This window comes from Thalassophryne amazonica, chromosome 7 (assembly GCF_902500255.1).
Source record: "Thalassophryne amazonica chromosome 7, fThaAma1.1, whole genome shotgun sequence".
NCBI lineage: Eukaryota > Metazoa > Chordata > Actinopteri > Batrachoidiformes > Batrachoididae > Thalassophryne > Thalassophryne amazonica.
In genome coordinates, this window is record NC_047109.1 from 80,034,994 (window position 1) to 80,055,005 (window position 20,012).

The 20,012-nt window shown below is 40.5% G+C and overlaps 1 protein-coding gene and 1 long non-coding RNA gene across 2 annotated transcripts in view; one reads left to right on the top strand and one right to left on the bottom strand.

The window, feature by feature from the left end:
- Positions 1–3,072: 3,072 nt before the first annotated feature.
- The window catches only part of kcnn3 (potassium intermediate/small conductance calcium-activated channel, subfamily N, member 3), a 285,265-nt gene continuing 268,325 nt past the window's right edge, over positions 3,073–20,012 (bottom strand). Inside the window, exons 9-10 of the mRNA XM_034174740.1 lie at positions 18,271–18,340; positions 3,073–4,416 (exon numbers count right to left, since the gene is read on the bottom strand). Of these exons, the coding sequence (XP_034030631.1) occupies positions 3,991–4,416; positions 18,271–18,340 (496 nt within the window). The 3' untranslated portion in view covers positions 3,073–3,990. The remainder of the gene's footprint in view (positions 4,417–18,270; positions 18,341–20,012) is intronic.
- Positions 3,215–19,621, top strand: LOC117514335. Its single transcript, XR_004561860.1, has 3 exons — positions 3,215–3,348; positions 8,093–8,096; positions 19,587–19,621. It is a non-coding gene; the product is annotated as an uncharacterized LOC117514335 (long non-coding RNA).

The window sequence follows — 20,012 nt, forward strand, 5'->3', positions numbered from 1 at the left end:
ATACATGTTTGTAAGAGACCTGAATACGATGTGACCAGTCTCACAACAGTCACGGACAAATCAGATTTGGGCAAACACATTCAACAAATCCAAACCGGCTGTAAACAAGCCTGATAGAGCATGTTCACACCACACTGAAAGGAACAGACCTGGACCAGGGTCTCTGACAAAAACTGGTTTTCAGACTTAAGAGTGTTTTCTGTAAGCATTTCTGCAAAATGTTACACTTTTTTTTCTGTTTTCCAAAACAGCTCATTAGGGGGAAAAAATGCATTGATAATCAATGCTGCAATGGAGCTGTCCATGGTGCTGATCAGGGTTGGAAACGTGAGTGTCCTGTGGTACATTTAAATAACTTTGTTTGTATATTGTAAAAAACTCTGACAATGCACAAATGTTGCAAATAAGACTAGACAATAGTTCGAGAATTTTAATGAAAACTATACTTTATGTGCTGTCTGCAGCCTGAGCTTTCGATTTTGTTTTATTCTTACTGTGATACCAACTGCAAGTAAATGTGGAATATGCACAGTTTATCATTCTGTCATCATTTCAGGACTGATACACACATATTGTCTGTTATGAGTAGACAATATATACCGACATGTCCAGCAGGTGTTTACAAACAAACAAACAAATGAAATCCTCAACGAAAAGCTTGATTGGATAAAATCAATACACCATGGCATGGCACCAGTAAAAACAGCAACAAGAGAAAATGATAGTAATAGTGTAGTTAAGGGGCTGTTTCCCAGTGCACAAAGTGGATGGAATAATGAAGAAGGAGGACTATCTCCAAATTCTCCACTGTCACTTCAAATCAACAGCTAGATAGTTGAAACATGGCCACAATTGGGGGTTCCAACAGGACAATGACCCCAAACACACATCAAAACTGGTTGTGGGTTGGATAAAGCATGAATGGCCTTCTCAAAACCCCAACCTCAACCCTATTGAAGATTTGTGGACTACCCTTAAAACCCAGGTCCATGCTAGGAAACCAACCAATTTAAATGAACTCTCCCAATTCTGCCAGGAAGAGTTGTCAAATATTCAGCCAGAATTACGCCAGAAGCTTGTTGATGGCGACCAAAAGCGTGGCCCGAGGTGTAGCTTGCACAGGGAGATTTAATCAAATATTAGTGGGGGAGTATGTACTTTATATACTGGGGTCAGTATGTATAATTTTGCCCCTGTGTGGATTAGAATAGATCCAAAGTGAATTTATGTGCACCCAGTTCTTGTCTTTTAAAGTCATTATTGATGAATGTTGCATTCCACCCCTGTTATGTGGGCCGCTGAAGAGGAGGTACTGCTGGCCCACCACCACCAGTCGGCGCCCTGCTTGGAGTGCGGGCTTCAAGCATGAGAGGGCGCCAGAGCTATTGGAAGTGACAGCTGTCACCTGTCAACCTCACCAGCTGTCTCTCATTAACCTCCTTACAAGAAGCGGATCACAACTCCACCTCCTCGCCGAGAAATCATCTACCACAAAGGTAATCTTCTCTGCTGTGATTATCGATTGTCTAAACTTTGTTCTGTGTGCAGCCGCATTCCGGTGGTGATCCAGAAGAGGGACCAACAGGAGCTGCACGAGAGAAACGTATCTGGAGGTGAAGGTTTTCCCTCCCAGAGACTTTGAGTGTAAAGGTTGCTGAGTGTGAGGACTCACACTCACCTCCTTCTGTGTCTTCTTTGCCAGCAGTACCAGGGCCGACAACGGAGGACAGAGACCACCTGGGGATTCAGGACTTGGCGGCTCCGGTGTTCTTCAGGCCGTTGGTGGTGGAAGCGGTGTGGGCCCCGGCTCCTCGTTCATCAGAGGTCTCCTATCTTCGAGCCTGCCCACTGTCCTCTTGTATACAATTGGCACCTGTAATTTCTGTTTGTATTCCGTTGTGTACTTTCGCAACATTAAATTGTTACTCCTTTTCTTATCCATTGTCCATTCACTTGCGCCCCCTGTTGTGGGTCCGTGTTACGACACCTTCCCAACAACCCCGGCAAAATTACCATGACATTCATGCCCATGATGAGTGTGTGTATGTGCAGTATATGTAGCAAGTTTAATTATCTCATCATCTCCCTGCATGCAAAGTGGTGCTTCAGATATGTTTCATATTTATTTATTTATTTATTTTAATGACCACAGGGTCACAGCCCACACTTTTGGAATCACTGGTGTAGCTGAACAAACCAAAAGAACAAACGTAACTAGTCATTTTTAGTTGGCTCTGACGTTCATTACAGATCACTTTAAGGAATGATGATGTTTTTGGGAAACACCTCTTTGTCACTGTTCTTGCTCTGATCATGTGTCTGGTAGTTTGTTGATCCTGCTTATTGTATTTTTTAGTGAATTCTCCACTGTTCTTTTACTCCAAATTGCATCTTCCTTGTGCTTGTCCTCAGCTTTGCATCCTGTTTACATGCACCCAGGTTCTAGTTCACATGCATGCTCATTTCCTAGTTTATTCAGTCATGCACTATTTGATTGTACACAGCTCCTCACTCTAGTGTAAGAGCGTCTCTATGCTCATCTTATTGTGTTTGAGTTCCTGCTGCTGACCATTGTGATCTTCCTGTCTTTTCTGAGTTTAACGTGCTGTATTTGGACACTATTCACTGGTATATATGCCAACTGTGTTTAGACTCTCAGCTTCTCAGATTGCCTCTTTGCTTGTTCCCACACAGACACATTTGCTATGTGGACTGACTTCAGTGTATCTCCTGATCTCATGCCTCTTTAACTGGTTAACTTTCCTGTTGACACCCCCAAGTGTGTTGTGCTATATTGGACTATTTCCCGCTGTGCTGTTACCATATCCTGTGAAATTACAGTAATTAAGACTTATTTTCCTATAAATGTTGTCCTCTGCTCAGGGGTCATCTCTCATGCAAAATATACCACCACTTATAGCAGGTTTGTAAGAGCAATTTTGCAATCATTTTAGGCTTACCATGTTTTTGAGAACTTCAACGCAGTTCCACATGCAGATGAAAAGAAAACCAGATACAGGTCCCTTCAGCTAGTGATGTGAACATGGCCTTCTTACAATACAGACATTTCAATTTGGCAAATTTTCCAATGATCTGAACTCTGTTTTTCAAAGTGCCACAACTGTGAAGCACTACTTTAGCTCACACCCGAGTGATATAACTTTCTAAATTGCTTGGCAGTGCTTTGTTGAAATGGACAGTGCATTGAGTACTTGGCAGTATAGGCTATAGTCTCATCTAATGGGAAAGTGCATTGTTTTTCATTAATAGGGTCTACTTTGTGAAAGTGAATTTATGTTTGTGCTGCATGAAGAGTTAATACAAGGTGTGTGTGTGTGTGCATGTGTGGTGCATGCCACTTTTTTAAAATCACGGTCGTATTGATCGAACCTTATTTTAAAGGGATGCTCGTTAACACACAATTAGCATTCAGTTAGAAAATACATCATAAAGATAAAAAGTCATGGTCATTAATTCCTGATGAGGAGAGAGAGTTTGGGAGTGGGGAGCAAAGAGAGTGAGAGAGAGAGGAGGGAAGAGAGCGAGAGACAGAATATAAAAGGCCTTTTTTGTTATTGGAGATTTGAGTTAATATAATTATTCCTCGCTAATTCTCCTCCCCTCTCTCTTCCTCCGCCCTCATTCTCTCGACTTCCATTTCTCACCCCGTCGACAACTTTCCTCCCACTCACACCTTTAAGAGTCTCCAGTTTTTCACCATTTTTCTTGTCTTTCCTTCCTCAAGGAAAGCGCCCCAAAGACCCTCACATGTCTCATTATTCACATGAGCCCTTCATCTTAATCCTATTATTTCTCCTCATCTTCCCTTCTTTGTTCTTCTCCCATGGAGCATTAGTTTCAGAGGATCACCTCCCATTTCTGTCCTCCTCCCTCATCTCGCTCCAGTGAGAGATCTCCATGTACTACGTATAGCACAGCCCCCTCCGCTCTCCTCCCCTCCATGTTTGTCCACCCTGGTCTCTGCTGGCTTCAGCAGCTGGAGGTGCAGGTACTGGGGTTGGGAGCGGCTTGCTGCAGGCTCCCCTCTGGGTTCAGGGGTTGAGTAGACAGAGGGGAGCCCAAGGCCAAAGTAGGGAGCTGAGCTTGGGTTTGAACTGTGACTGGAGACACTGAAGAAGGAGCAGTGGTTCCAGAGGCTGTTGGAGACAGTGGAACCACAGCACCTCCTCCTCCTCCTCCTACTCCTCCTCCTCTACAGTCCCTTACATCCCTCTCTCGGAGCAGGTGGACCAGGGCGGCATGCTGCGCGCTGAGGGTCGCAGAAAGGTGCGCAGGCAGCGCACTGAAGCCGGCAGTGAGCTGCTCCACCCGCTGCTCCAGCGACAACATCTGACGCTCCAAATCCTCGCTGCGATCGTTAAGTTCCGACATGAGCTCGTACATGACGCTCTGCATCTGTGGATGGAGATGAGAGGAGTGATTCAGTGCACACAGAACGCTTTCTAGAATGGAGACAAACTGCAAATCAGCATACAGCAGTGTTATGATTTTAAGTCAAGTTTATTTATAGCTCACAGCCACAAAAACTCCTCAGACAGTTTTGAAATCTGTTGGTGGGGGGGAACAATATAAGTCAGGGCAAATTAAAAGACAGTGAAGAAAAGGTGTTGAAAGATTCCATTTGAAAGACTTGACAGAATCAGACTGTCTCATGTCAGCAAGCAGATTATTTCAAAGAAAACAGATGTGATCGCCGGAGGCTGTCGCTGTTTTTGATTTTTAAAACCAAAGTACGAGATGCTACATTACACCGTAGAAGTCCAACCAACTCAGGAGTGCAAATATCTTTAATCATATGTTAGTAACACAATCAAGACACATTCAGCAGAATTTATAGCCCCCTCACACTTAGTACGAATGAGCATGAGCCAAGCCAAATCAGGTGGAATGTAAAAAAAAACAAACAAACCCCACAATTTGTGCCACATCTGGGAGGGAATAAGAATTGCAGAGGTCAGCCGTCCGAATATCCAGACTGCGCTCTATCCCGCTCCAACTGATTCATGCATATTCTGCGTACATCAGCTCTCGACTGCAGTCCGAATGTATTTGGAACACAGTACAAATACCAAGAATGCTGTTAAATTGTAGTAAGAATATTACGAATGCACCTTTAATGTCATATGACTATGCTTCAAACGGCACCCAAAGTCTGGGTGGAGGGCAATTAAGGGGAGGGGCGTGACAGAGTGAGTGCTGCGGTCCGCTACCCTCTGGACACCTGGCATGTGTCTCTGCTGGATGTCGAATGACATCCAACCTATGAAATGATGACATGTAAAACAGGGTTGGCTGACTATCACATCACTGTAGTAGTGCATGTACACCCAAGTGATCAGACTACTATGGCTAACAGATCACCAACGTGCACATGCGCCATTGCCGGTGCCGCAGTGATAGCCCCCAGGCCACAATGCATCATAGTATGCCAAAAATCAGGAGAACCTGGACTACATGTATCAGGCCATATATTGGATATCATATGTAATAAGAAGAAGTGTCAAAGCAGGTGCTGATATGAAAGCATCACACAGCAGCCGGCCAGCCCCACTCTCGCTCTCTCTCTCTTTCCCAATGTCACTCACCCCCTCACCCTGCTTCTCATGGCCTTCCCCACCCCAGATATAGCTCTATGACCTGATCACACTGTGGTCCACACAGGTGTGTGTAGTGCCAATCAGATAATGTTGCAAATGAAGGACTCTCTGAACCTTGCGATTGGGTGTTGTGTCCTGACCAGTGGTGTCAAAAGTACACACATTTGTTACTTAAGTAGAAGTATAGATACTGCAGTTTAAAAACACTCTGGTAAAAGTTGAAGTATCAACTTGACCTCTTTACTCAAGTAAAAGTGAAAAAGTATGTGCTCCAAAACCTACTTAAAGTATAAAAGTATAAAGTAACCTTAAAAAAAAAGAAGGTAGATGCCACTATATGAATTGAAAGCTTAATTTAAAAACTGATTCGTTCTACATGTGGCCCAAGACCCAAAACCCAAAATTACCCCCAACACCACCTGCACAAAAATGTTTCAATTCTAGAAGCTCTGAAATGCAATCTGGGACTATTCCAGACAATAAACTGCAGTGAGTGCAGCATCCATTTAGTGAAGGGGGGAAAAAAAAACAAAAAACACAACTTTCCTTATTCAAATTCATTCCAGTAGTATTTTGCTCTTACTAGGATGTAGCAGTTTTCTAGTTTGGCAGATAGTTCTGGAGGAAATCACTGAAGAAATTAACACAATGAAAATATGGTTTGACCGAAACAAACTCATTATATAAGACAGGGATGAAGTGGAGGTATAAGAATCACTAGGTGTTCACAGGAAACACTCATTTATTTATGTATGTATTTATTTACGTATGTTCATTGTTAGTTGCTTTTATATTTTCTGTTGTGTTTCTATTCAGGTTCTTTTTGCCTCTTTCTCTAGAATTGTATATAATAATCATTAGATTATTAATATATAAACAAAAATAAATTTAAGAAATATTACAATTTGAAAACAAATGCACTTGAACGTGATGACAGCTGCAACTGCATAATGCTAAGTTTTAACATTGAAAATGCCATAGACATGCTAACGTGTTAGCATCGCTCCCGTTTTTAAGTTATAAAATACATCCATCAACTGTTTCAGAAGACCATAACAGGTCAGTTTAACATAGAAAAGGTAAATAATACTCACATAAGTATGCTCTTTAGGGTTTTAGCGGGGGAAAATTAAGCGAAAGAAAGAAAGAATAAACAAAGCAATGGTCGTAGCATTGCTTCAATCTGCGAACTACTGCTTCGATTGGTTCACGGTTCACAGCAAAGCCGTGCTGCAGAAAAGTTGATTACAGGCGCACATGATGTGAAATATATATATAAACATTAAACTGAAGCCAAAAGTAACGAGGCTGTTTGTTTTAAAAATGTAAGGAATGGAAAGTACAGATACTTGTGTGAAAATGTAATGAGTAGAAGTCAGAAGTAGGCAGAAAAATAAGTAATGGAGTAAAGTATAGATACCTAAAAAGTGTACTTAAGTACAGTAACGAATTTTTGGCATTTGTACTTCGTTACTTGACACCTCTGGTCCTGACACACAGTGGACCTTCCAACCATCCGGGTGCTGCAAGCGGCGATGGGGTGGACAGTCCTGTGTGGAAGAGCTCCGATGGTTTGGTGTTTTTGGATACGACTCTTTAGATCGTATATTACTGAGTGTTAATATTAGAGATGTCCCGATCCGATCATGTGATCAGAAATCGGGCACTGATCACGTGGTTTCAGACTTGATCGAAATCGGACGTTGCAGCCCGATCAGGAATCCGATATAGATTTTATCCTCATTATTTTGATCAGTGCTATTTCAAGCTCATTATTGCAGATTAATGGGCGTTTCACGTGTCGGAAGCTTCAAAGGCGTCAAGAATCGGCCTAAAAAGCATTATTTTCAATGAGACGTGTTGCTTTTTAGAGGTGTCAGAAGCGTTGCGTCAAAAGCTGAACTAAAGCGATGCTTCTGACGGGAGCGTGCATTGCCGCTTGTCAGCAGGCTGACACAGTCAAAGTTCAACCCAATCTTTTATTTATTTATTTATTTTAATTGAACAAAAGAATAAACATAACAAGTTCAACCCAATCCAACTTTCGACACTCTCGAGTTGTGATGTAGCTTCGTGCTGTCCAATAGGAATGACGCGTCAGGCCAAAACATGGAAGACGAGCGGCAGAAACCACTGATCTCTACAAAACAGATCGGTGCAGAAACCACTGATCTATACAAAACAGAAACGTGTCACAGTACTGCTCATTTATAGAGCAGTTTTCTGAAGAAAAATCCTTGGAAATGTTTTTTGTTGTTGTTTGTTACCTCAAAATTTCTGATTACTGTTTAAAAAAGTTTAGAACACTTGTAATTAAAATAGCTAAATCTATAAATGGTTATTTAGAAACCTTTCATCTGTAAATTAAAACCACCTGTTATTTCAGATTAGATAATTTCTTGTTTAACATAAGGAACCTTGGACATTTATTTTTAGACAAATAAAATAACATGGAAATTTGTACATTTTTTAAGTCTGGTAGATTATTACTTGATTTATCAAGCTACCTCAAGGAGAAGTTCACTGTTTAAGTGATAAATAATAAAATAAGGTGATTAAAATGAAAATATTATATATTTAGCATTTGTTCATTGTTCATTCAGTTTTTTAAAGTATCGGCTCGGGACTCGGTATCGGCAGATACTCAAAATCAGATGACTCGGAGTCGGATCGGGGCCAAACAAACCTGATCGAGACATCCCTAGTTAATATATATATATAAACAAACCTGATCGAGACATCCCTAGTTAATATATATATATATATATATATATATATATATATATATATATTAACTAGGGATGTCTCGATCAGGTTTGTTTGGCCCCCGATCCGACTCCGAGTCATATATATATATATATATATATATATGTCAATGTAGAGTCTGCGATTTGACCGAATTGGATATTCTACTAGTAGAGACTCTACTAGTAGAATCTCCAAATTCTACCAAGCCATTCATTATCATGACAAAATGATATTTTGACATAGGATGACAGCAATACCTTACTGTGGAAATTAGAAAAATATCTGTCATATCAACTTCACATTAGAGCTGCACCATGCTGAAGTGATCACAGTAAGAAAGTAAAAACTTGTAATCAATGAAAACTCTACTTGGAGTCTCTACTGGGCTTCTGCCAGTAAAGACGGATGCCTCCTGGGTGCCTCCCGAGGGAGGTGTTCCAGGCACGTCCATCTGGGAGGAGACCCCGGGGAAGACCCAGGACTAGGTGGAGAGATTATATCTCCACACTGGCCTGGGAATGCCTCGGGATCCCCCAGTCAGAGGTGGTCAATGTGGCACGGGAAAAGGGAAGTCTGGAGTCCCCTGCTGGAACTGTTGCCCCCGTGACCCGAACCCGGAAAAGCAGTTGAAGATGAGTGATGATATATATATACAGTAGTGTTCAGAATAATAGTAGTGCTATTTGACTAAAAAGATTAATCCAGGTGTGGAGTATATTTCTTATTGTTACATGGGAAACAAGGTACCAGTAGATTCAGTAGATTCTCACAAATCCAACAAGACCAAGCATTCATGATATGCACACTCTTAAGGGTATGAAATTGGGCTATTAGTAAAAAAAGTAGAAAAGTGAGTGTTCACAATAATAGTAGTGTGGCATTCAGTCAGTGAGTTTGTCAATTTTGTGGAGCAAACCGGTGTGAATCAGGTGTCCCCTATTTAAGGATGAAGCCAGCACCTGTTGAACATGCTTTTCTCTTTGAAAACCTGAGGAAAATGGGATGTTCAAGAAAGACATTGTTCAGAAGAACAGCGTAGTTTGATTAAAAAGTTGATTGGAGAGGGGAAAACTTATATGCAGGTGCAAAAAATTATAGGCTGTTCATCTACAATGATCTCCAATGCTTTAAAATGGAAAAAAAAAAAAAAAAAAACGGAGACGCGTGGAAGAAAACAGAAAACAACCATCAAAATGGATAGAAGAATAACCAGAATGGCAAAGGCTCACCCACTGATCAGCTCCAGGATGATCAAAGACAGTCTGGAGTTACCTGTAAGTGCTGTGACAGTTAGAAGATGCCCGTGTGAAGCTAATTTATTTGCAAGAATCCCCCGCATAGTCCCTCTGTTAAATAAAAGATGTGCAGAAGAGGTTACAATTGACCAAAGAACATATCAACTGGCCTAAAGAGGAATGGAGGAATATTTTGTGGACTGATGAGAGTAAAATTGTTCTTTTTGGGTCCAAGGGCCGCAGACAGTTTGTGAGACAACCCCCAAACTCTGAATTCAAGCCACAGTTCACAGTGAAGACAGTGAAGCATGATGGTGCAAGCATCATGATATGGGCATGTTTCTCCTACTATGGTGTTGGGCCTATATATCGCATACCAGGCATCATGGATCAGTTTGGATATGTCAAAATACTTGAAGAGGTCATGCTGCCTTATGCTGAAGAGGACATGCCCTTGAAATGGATGTTCCAACAAGACAATGACCCCAAGCACACTAGTAAATTAGCAAAATACTGGTTCCAAACCAACAAAATTAATGCCTCGCAGATGTGAAGAAATCCTGAAAAACTGTGGTTATACAACTAAATACTAGTTTAGTGATTCACAGGATTTCTAAAAAAGCAGTTTGAACATAATAGTTTTGAGTTTGTAGCATCAACAGCAGATGCTACTATTATTGTGAACACCCCCTTTTCTACTTTTTTTTTTTTTTTTTTTACTAATAGCCCAATTTCATAGCCTTAAGCGTGTGAATATCATGAATGCTTGGTCTTGTTGGATTTGTGAGAATCTACTGCAGGGGTGGCCAAGTTCGGTCCTCAAGAGCCACATTCCTGACACTCTTAGTTGTCTCCCTGCTCCAACACACCTGAATCCAATGAAAGGCTCATTAAAAGTCTGCTAACAAGTCTTTCATTGGATTCAGGTGTGTTGGAGCAGGGAGACAACTAAGAGGGTCAGGAATGTGGCTCTCGAGGACCGAATTTCACCACTTCTGATCTACTGAATCTACTGGTACCTTGTTTCCCATGTAACAATAAGAAATATACTCAAAACCTGGATTAATCTTTTTAGTCACATAGCACTACTATTATTCTGAACACTACTGTATATACATGTATATAAATTATTTAACTAGTGCTTTAATGTTTTGAACTGGGGTTTGCCCTTTTGACTTTGAACATGACCTGGTAGTCTATTCCATAATACTATACTGGTATAACAAAATGAGGATTTACCATGGCACTTTACAAAAGGTATTTGTAGAGATGTGCTACTCGCTCGAGTTCTGACTGAATGTCAGTTGCGTATTGGTCGAAAATAAAAATCCTGACCAGTTCAAATTTGTGAATGCCAATATGAGTTCTTGGTGGGGCATTTAAAAAAATCTAGTGACCTTATTTTGAGTACACTGTAACCTAGGCTTGTATTTCTTGTTTAAAGCAGTGTACCATGAAGTGCTAGCATAGTCAAAGTCACATTGAATCAAGGCAGGTACAAGCATCCTCTTGGTACTACAGTATTATCGACATTCCATGCTTTCCTGTAGAGAAAGCATGGAATGTTTGGAGACAGCTGCTTGCAGCCGCTTCCACTTATTTCTCATTTAGAGCAATTCAAAAAAAAAAAAAAAAAGATGCTGGCAGCCAGAATCTGATGGAGGGGGAAAAAAAATCTGCATTTTAATAGTGAGGTACACACAGACAATCTCAGTGCAGTGTGTAAAGATGATTATTTAAATTGCACCATTCAACAATTATATAATCACACTGGCTGACATCCTGCTTACGACTGCAATGCATGAATCGTGCAGCCCTAACCAGCATGCACTGCAATAATCTGTTCTCATGTAAAACAAAAGCACGGATTATCATTAAGTAATAAACCACAGATAGGGAAAGTGGAGTCTTTGCAATATTAAAGTACAGATGTATAGTCTTAATGATATGAAAGTTAAAAAATAATGCTGATGTCTGTGCCAAGCAGAAGTGATGACCAGCAATTCATTTTCTCTAAATATAGAAGTTGAAAGTTACATCACATGCAGTTTATTACTGCAGCCAAATAGACCTCTACATTTCTAACACGGGAGTCATTATCAAGTGGTATCGACAGCGTTGTAAAGAAAATTGCCTCCACAACGCATCGCAATTTGAACAGAGAGAACAGCCAAGAACAGAGCCCTGGGGTATGCCATATTTCACAGCAGAAAATGTTTAAGAGTCTTTCAGAAAATTGGTTTGGCTGGTATGAGGCAAGATGATAGAAGGTTGTTGGATGTTAAATAAGTATACAAGCTGAAAGAGGACAAGCACAAATCTTGGGAGGGGTAAAAGAAAAACACTGCGCAAAGAAGGAAAGAAGTCCAAGAGAAAGTAGAAGATTCAATGAAGAACAGGCTGGAGGGAAGTCTATGTGTGGGCGTTATGACACTGTGAGAAAACTGAATAAAAGGAAGAGAGAGAGAGAGAATTAAAGGAAGGCTGCACAGTGGCCCCGTCTTGCACATTCTGGCCTCTGTCGCCATGGCAAAGGCACAAGTGGTGATCTGAGATGTAGCCATTGAGAAGGAATAAATACAAAATATTTGATGGTAAAGTGAATTTTCCATAGAAACAAACACCCTTGCTTCTTCTTTTTCTCAGTTTTATTCGCCTCTCGCTCTCACTCACTCTCTCTTTCAGATGCACACATCCGCTCACTTACAACACGCACACACACGCACGCACGCACGCACGCACGCACGCACGCACGCACGCACGCACGCACGCACGCACACACACACACACACACACACACACACACACACACACACACGTGCGTTCACATTCTCGCTCAGACACCCACACAGTAATAGAAAAACACAAGCGCACGTCCCTCCCTCCTTTCACTTCCTGCTCGCTCTCTCACACAGTCATCCCTGTTTTAACACTTGTTCTGGTTGCTAGGAGACACAAAGCCACAGAAGCAGGCGGGTCAGCGTGGAAACGGAGGATTGCTCAGAAATATTTGGGGTGGGGGTTTGGTGGTGGGGGTAAGATGTTTTAGCTGTGTCCATGCACGTGAACTGGGAGATGATAAGGTGCATGTGGTCTGTGTGCAGCATTTGTCCCACTGCCACTCTGGTCAGGTGACCTGAGGTCAACATGTTCCTGCCCACGACATCCAGATGAATCATCCGTCTCAGATAATTTCATGAAAATTAATTATTCATTTCAAAGTGGAATTAAAGAGAGAAGCCAAAGTATACATAAGAAAGGCTCTATTACAAAAAGGGCAAATCCAGATCCAGTGGATCTTGATCTTAACTGTGCTGACACTCTGGCTACTGCAAATACTTGTCCATTGAAAACTCACCACCAAAGATGGAACAAAAGCTGAAAATGCTGAAAATGGACTAAGTTGTCAAACACAAAAAGTAGTTGCGGCTAATAATTCCTAAAGTTTTAGGTTGGCCATGTTCAGAGACATAGAAAAATGTAAACACAATGCTAACAAAACACTCAAAGATTATTTCCAAAGAAGAAGCAATCATAGATTTCTGACATCCACCAATCCGGTGTTGCCGACCGAACGGCCCTCCCTAAAAATCAGTCCGCCCTGCCTTCACTGCGCATGTATCATTAGCCACGGTTCATGGATTATCACCTTGTTTCTGCTTCAAACTGCACTCCAGTCATCATCTATCTCAACGACAGATACTATCTGAAGCTTTTGTACAACAATCATTTCCACATAAATTCAGCATTATTTCATCATAAAGGACGGATGAAGCGATCAGAGTGCCACGGCTACATGAGCTGCTAGCTGATATGTTCACTGCGCGTCGGTCATTTCAAAGTGTCACTAAGTTTCGCAGAGTTTCTGCTTAAAACGGCCAGTTCTATCCTCTACAAACAGAGGAGCTGGTTCCAGAAGAAACCTCTCTATCCTCTGCAGGCAAAGGAGAACTGGTCACAGAAAAGAAAAAACTCATTACTTTTGAGCCCATACTAATACACTGGCAATAGCACCCAAGTCATCCAGAGGCATACAGTTTTAACTTACGGTTAAAATTTTAACCAGACTAATTTTGGACAAGTTATTTAAATTAACGTCACATCTGAAGGTTTATATGTTTTAGTTTTAAAGTAATGCACTAATTTTGAAGGTTTTAGTGTGGACATGCAGCTGTGCCCATTGCATTATGGGTATTCACGACAGAAGAAATGCATTTGAGACGCTCTGATCAGGCTCCACACGGACAACAGCATTAAACTCTTTGTATATTGTGCCTAAAACTCTCGTGAATATATTCTCTGGGTTTATAGATGTTGTTATTGTGTTTATTTTATGTAAAATTGCCAGAAGAAGCCCAGGTTGCTTTTCCAAAAGCCGAAAAGTCTGTTCAATTGTGATTCAGGCCGTGTGATATAACTGGCGTCAAAATGCATAGAACACTGCCATCTACTGGTGACTGTTTATATCACAGTGTTGTCACCCGCAGGATTTTAAAATTATCTGTAGGTTTCCAAAACCTGAGAGACCCCACACGTGGAGATAAAAAAAAAAAAAAAAAAAAAAAAAAATCATAGATCTGACAGGTTTAGTTGTACAGTGTGTGGTGTCAGCCACACAGTAAAAACAACACACACAAACAGATTTCACACACGAACATTCCCAGGTCAGACACCTCGCTTTCTGATTGGCTGCATGTCACATTTAGCTCCTCACGTCCTTCTGAGCAGATCACAGCGCTCTTACAAACCACACACGGCAGGAATATCTGATAAGATTATATTTAGCGTCATCACGATTGTCGGGGCGTCCTTAAGATTGTCGGAAGGGGAAGATCGGGTCCGATATCGGCCTAATTATCTTGCCATGTGAACCAGGCTTGATGTTATGATGCTTCACGGAGCGACTGATTGATCTGTTATAACACTGCACGAGCCGCTAACTGATCGTATGTTATGATGCCTCACGGAGCAACTGATTGATTCATTATAACACCGCACTGAACATGTTTTCACTATTATTTGATTTCTTTGTGCGACTGACATAGTTATTCAAGCATTCAAAAGGTGATTCCTATTGCCCCACCATTCCAACCACACACAAGAAAGTTTTTTGACAGTTCTTATTATTGAAAGAAACCTTGTCTCCCTAACCGGATAGAGTTGTGATGCCATCACGGGTGTGCTTAGATGCTGTCTAGCGGGATCTTGAAAATTTGTTTCTTTTTTATACAAATGAAAAAAATGACATATTTTACAAAAGCACATTTATTTGTAAACACCAACATGTTACACTGATTCACTTGTGTTGGTTGTTACATAGAATGAATGAATCAACCAATCAGTATGAGCGGAGGCTTTGTTACCCATAATCCTCTTTGGGCATCTGTGTGTTAATGTTCAAATCTTCAGAATTAGTGCATTATTTTAAAATGAACAGATATGTGTTATATATCACTTTGTACATTTTAAGAGTTTACACTAATGTAGTTATTCTATCCGGAATAATTTTATTTTTAAAGCAAAACCATAATTCAAACTTGCTTTCCATTTCAAGACCTCTGCCTCATCGCGGGACCTATCACTGTATTCTGTCAGGGTAAATGACATTTTCCTACAGCAGCGGGCAGCACACACAAAGACAAAAGCACTGGCTCATTGGCTGTTTGGGTTTGTGATCGCCATTGGTTCTATTAGAACCTTTCGTGGTGTTTAAACTCAAAATCAGCTTTTTAGTAGCTGACAGTGTATGGGAGGCAAAATTTAAAGTTTTCGGTTATCTATAGCTTCTGATACGTTTTTAGGCAGTTTATCGGTTTTGCGCTAAAAAAGATAACTTTTCAGTTAGTTGATTACCAGTTATCGAAGCTAACGTTTTGGTTAGCGGTGCCCACCACTGGCTGTAGTCAGAAATGATGCATGCGCAGTGAAGACAGAGGACCGATTTTTAGAGGGGACCGTTCGGTCTGCGACACCGGATCTGGATTACCTCCAAAATTCAGTGGAGTCTTCCATGCCCTAATATGTATGTGTGCTGCAAATTTGGTGAGAATCTGTGAAGTAGTTTTGACGTAATGCTTCAAAGCCTATGTCTTGTACTGTTACAAGTATTATTATCATTGCTTATCCTTGCACATGCTGTTCGATGAACATTTTCCTCTACTTGCACCCACCTTGTGTGTTTTCTTAAGAGCTGACGTAACATGTGAATTTCTCCTCTGTGAGATCAATAAAGTTTATCTTCTTCTTCTTCTAAAGTGAACTCTTGATCCGGAATCTGGATCCTACGGAACCTGAGAGAGGTCACTTAAAGTGATATTTTTTTCTGGCTATGATAATTTGTGCGCACGTTTTGCTTTAATTGAGCCCACAAACTAATGAAACATGCTCTCAAATTAATAAAACGTACGCACATTTTCCTGGCCATGATAATTCATGCGCATGTTTTAATGGCCATGATAATTTGTGTGCATGTTTTCCTTTAATTGAGCCCTCGAATGAATAAAACAAGTGCACGTTTTCCTTTAATTGAGCCCTCGAATTAATAAAACGTGCGCACGTTTTCCTTTCATTCATAATGAACTCCATAATATGACCTAAATTGTCATCTTCATGATGGGGAGAAGCTTCACCCTCAGCATCCTTTTTAATGTGCTGAAACTCCAGATGATGCCATGCTGGGTAGCCAGGGGTCTCTATATGTCCTTGTGTGCCCAAACCATGATGATACACTCTGACCAGATCCATTTCTAATGGGGAAATGTATTACACTGTCTGCTGGTTTGTTGACTAATAATTAACATTTATGTGTAAGACAATACTGAGTGCACGTTTTACAAATTGTGGCCACGTTTAAGTAGATCGTGCCCTTGTTTTACTCAAACGATGCTTAAAACGAGCGCACAATATAATAAAATGTGTGCACAATATAATAAAATGAGCGCACAATAAAATGTGCGCACAATATAATAAAACGTGCGCACATCATAAAACGAGAGCACAATATAATAAAATGAGCGCACAATATAATAAAACGTGTGCACAATATAATAAAACGTGTGCGCAATATAATAAAACATGCACACAATATAATAAAACGAGTGCACAATATAATAAAATGTGTGCACAATATAATAAAATGTGCGCACAATATAATAAAATGTGCGCACAATATAATAAAATGTGCGCACAATCTCATAAAACGAGCGCACAATATAATAAAACGTGCGCACAATATAATAAAATGAGCGCACAATATAATAAAACGTGCGCACAATATCATAAAATGAGAGCACAATATAATAAAACATGCGCAAAATATAATAAAACGTGTGCACAATATAATAAAATATGCGCACAATATAATAAAAAGAGTGAACAATATAATAAAATGAGCACACAATATAATAAAATGAGCGCACAATATAATAAAATGAGCGCACAATATCATAAAACGAGAGCACAATATAATAAAATGTGTGCACAATATAATAAAACGTGCGCACAATATCATAAAACAAGAGCACAATATAATAAAATATGTGCACAATATAATAAAACGTGTGCACATTCTCTCTACATGCAAAACATTTTGCGATGACACTTCCAGGGCTCCACAGGATCCAGATCACCTCCAAAATTTAAAGGAGTTTTCCTTGGTCTAATATCTATCTTTGGTGAAAACTTCGTCAAAATCCGTGCAGTAGTTTTGACATAATCTTGCTAACAGACAGACAGCCAATGATTTGATTACGTCCTTGGGGGATGTAATAACAGACGATGCAGACAAGATGCTGTTATAAAACCTTGCAATAAGCTATCCTTTAATCATCAAAGCAGAATTCAGCCAAAAATGTGAGAGAGTGGCCTGATAGTCGCTGAAAGCTGCTCTTTTCTGACTTTGAGTGCACGTCCTTTAGTGCATGATGTATATGATGTTAGACATGTAACATAATTTATGGCAAACCTTTATTTTCAGGTGAAGTGCAAACATATTTTTTGGGGAAATAACATCAGAACAACAACAACAGAACAACTTTGGCATCATTAAACAATGCAACAATCTGTTCTTTTTTTTCCTGAAAATAACAGAGAAAGGGAAAATGCACTGCCACCTGCTGGTGGCATAGAGTAATGCTAGTGCAGGCTTTTTGATTGCTTGTAGGGTCCTACTGATACTTTTTATTTGAACGATAACGCTTGTCTAGCGACACGTTCTGTTGATGATTTTCATGTATTCAGCAAATTTACATTTATTTTGGAGAAATTCGTTTGAAAACCTATCAGCTTGCACTGTGTGCAGGGGTGAAAGTTGCTCTTCTGAGGCGTACCCCTGCGTACCGGCTGTAGAGGACTGTATATCTCTTCCAGGTATGGTGTACCGCTGCATTCTGGTTTACGTTCGCCCCTGATAGTAGTTTGTTTGTTCATAAGCTGATCCTGCTGTGCAGATGAGACTTTGCAGACAATCTGTCGTGTCGTGGCAGCTGAAATCACGCTCAGACTGCTGCCCTGCTTTTTCACGTAGGCGCTCAAAGCTCATCTCAGAGCAAGGATGCCTCCCATTGACACACACACACACACACACACACACACACACACACACACACACACACACACACTGGTGTCAGCATGCCCTCTTCCTGCCCTCAGGCTGCACCTGTATGTCTCACCTTTGAGAGGTCCACTAGTGTGTTGGCCTGATCACTGAGTTTCCTCTGTTCCATTTTCACACTGCGTAATCTGCAAACAGACAAACAGACACACATACAGAGTTGAAACACAGGGGTTGGTCCACAGGTCTAATCCCTCTGAGTCCACTGGAGCGGTCACCTTGCCAAGCTCTGCTTCATACCTGCAGTGTGCCGCCGGACTCGACATCACAATAAGCTCATAATCTGCTGTGGAACACTGAATGTTTGCAGATGCAGATGACAGTAATAACCGCAAGTGAATAGGGTGAGATAACCTGAACAAATACTACAAAGAGGAAATTACAATCAAACAAAATGAGGCTTCAAACATGTGATGTCACAATGTTAATTAAAAAGAAGAAAATATATCCATAGATTTGTTAGTTATCCTGTCAAAAAAAAAAAAAAACAAAAAAAAAACAAGGAGGTGTGTGTGTGGGGGGGGGGGGGTGCTGTCGTGGTGGAGTTAAAACTAAACCCTTCTCTACAGTCCTATTAAAAAAAAATTGACCTGAGAAACCCTTATATGATTGCACAATTAGTAAATTAAAGACCCAATCTGTGTATGCACGAAACAAACCCTGTAGCTTCCTTCATTCTAATGATGCACAGAGTGGATTTATGAGGCTGCACTGCCATATTAACTTGCTATTATGCAAACAGGTTTGCATGAGGAAAACATCTCGCCATAAAAATCACCCCGTTACTGTGTTCATAAAGTCGGCCTCTCGCGGTGCACGACTTCACACTTATGTAACAGCCATAAAACTCGTCACGCTGGCTTTTCGAGGTAGTCATTAACGTTCTCGATTCTTGACTGAAATGGTCACGATCAAAGGAAAAAACAACCTTAATGGGGCACTTAACTTTGAAGTTTGAAGAGCTTAGCAAGACAGACACATTTAGACATTCAGATAGAGCGAGAAATGAGACGGCCCCGATGATGGCTTTATTGTACATCATTTTTGTAATGAAATGTTTTTCCCTTTATATCAATTCCCAGTATTTTTCATGTCTAACATCTCAAAGGCTGAATCTCAGATTAGGCACAACCACCAAATTCCCCGCAAGTCCAGTGCTGAAAAACAAAGCCAAAGCAGAAGTGTCAAAACGTGCAATTCTTTAAATGGCCACTTGACATTGGCTCCAAAAGCATGTCAATCCCCATAAAACCCCATGTTATATTATCCAACATTACAGCAGCAATAAACATGTGTAGAGCCGGGTCAAACAAACAAAGAAAAATAATTTTGGTTTCTATAGCTAGTTTTCACTTCATGACAACTATACAGGAGTGTGTGTGTGTGGGGGGGTGGGGATTTTATTTTTGGTCCTCTGTTTTATTGTTTTAGTTTTTATTTTGGTAGATTTTATTGGTTTTATCTTTTGTATGCTGTATTTATTTATTTATTTATCTTGCATATTCTACTTATTTTATTGTTAATTTTCTTATTTTTAATTTATTTCTTGACTATTGGGGTTTTATCTGTCATGATTCTATGTGCAGCACTTTGGAACATCTTTGTTGTTAAATGTGCTATATAAATAAAGTGGATTGGATTGGAATTAAAGCTGCTTTAAGTCATACATTTGTGAATAATTAGATTTGTGGACACTTTAAGTGACTCTGAATGGGCTAGGTCCAGCTCCTAGCAGACGCCAAAACAGGGGTGAATCCAGACGGAAAGGGGAGCGTGGGGCGGGGCAAGGACGCAGCTCCC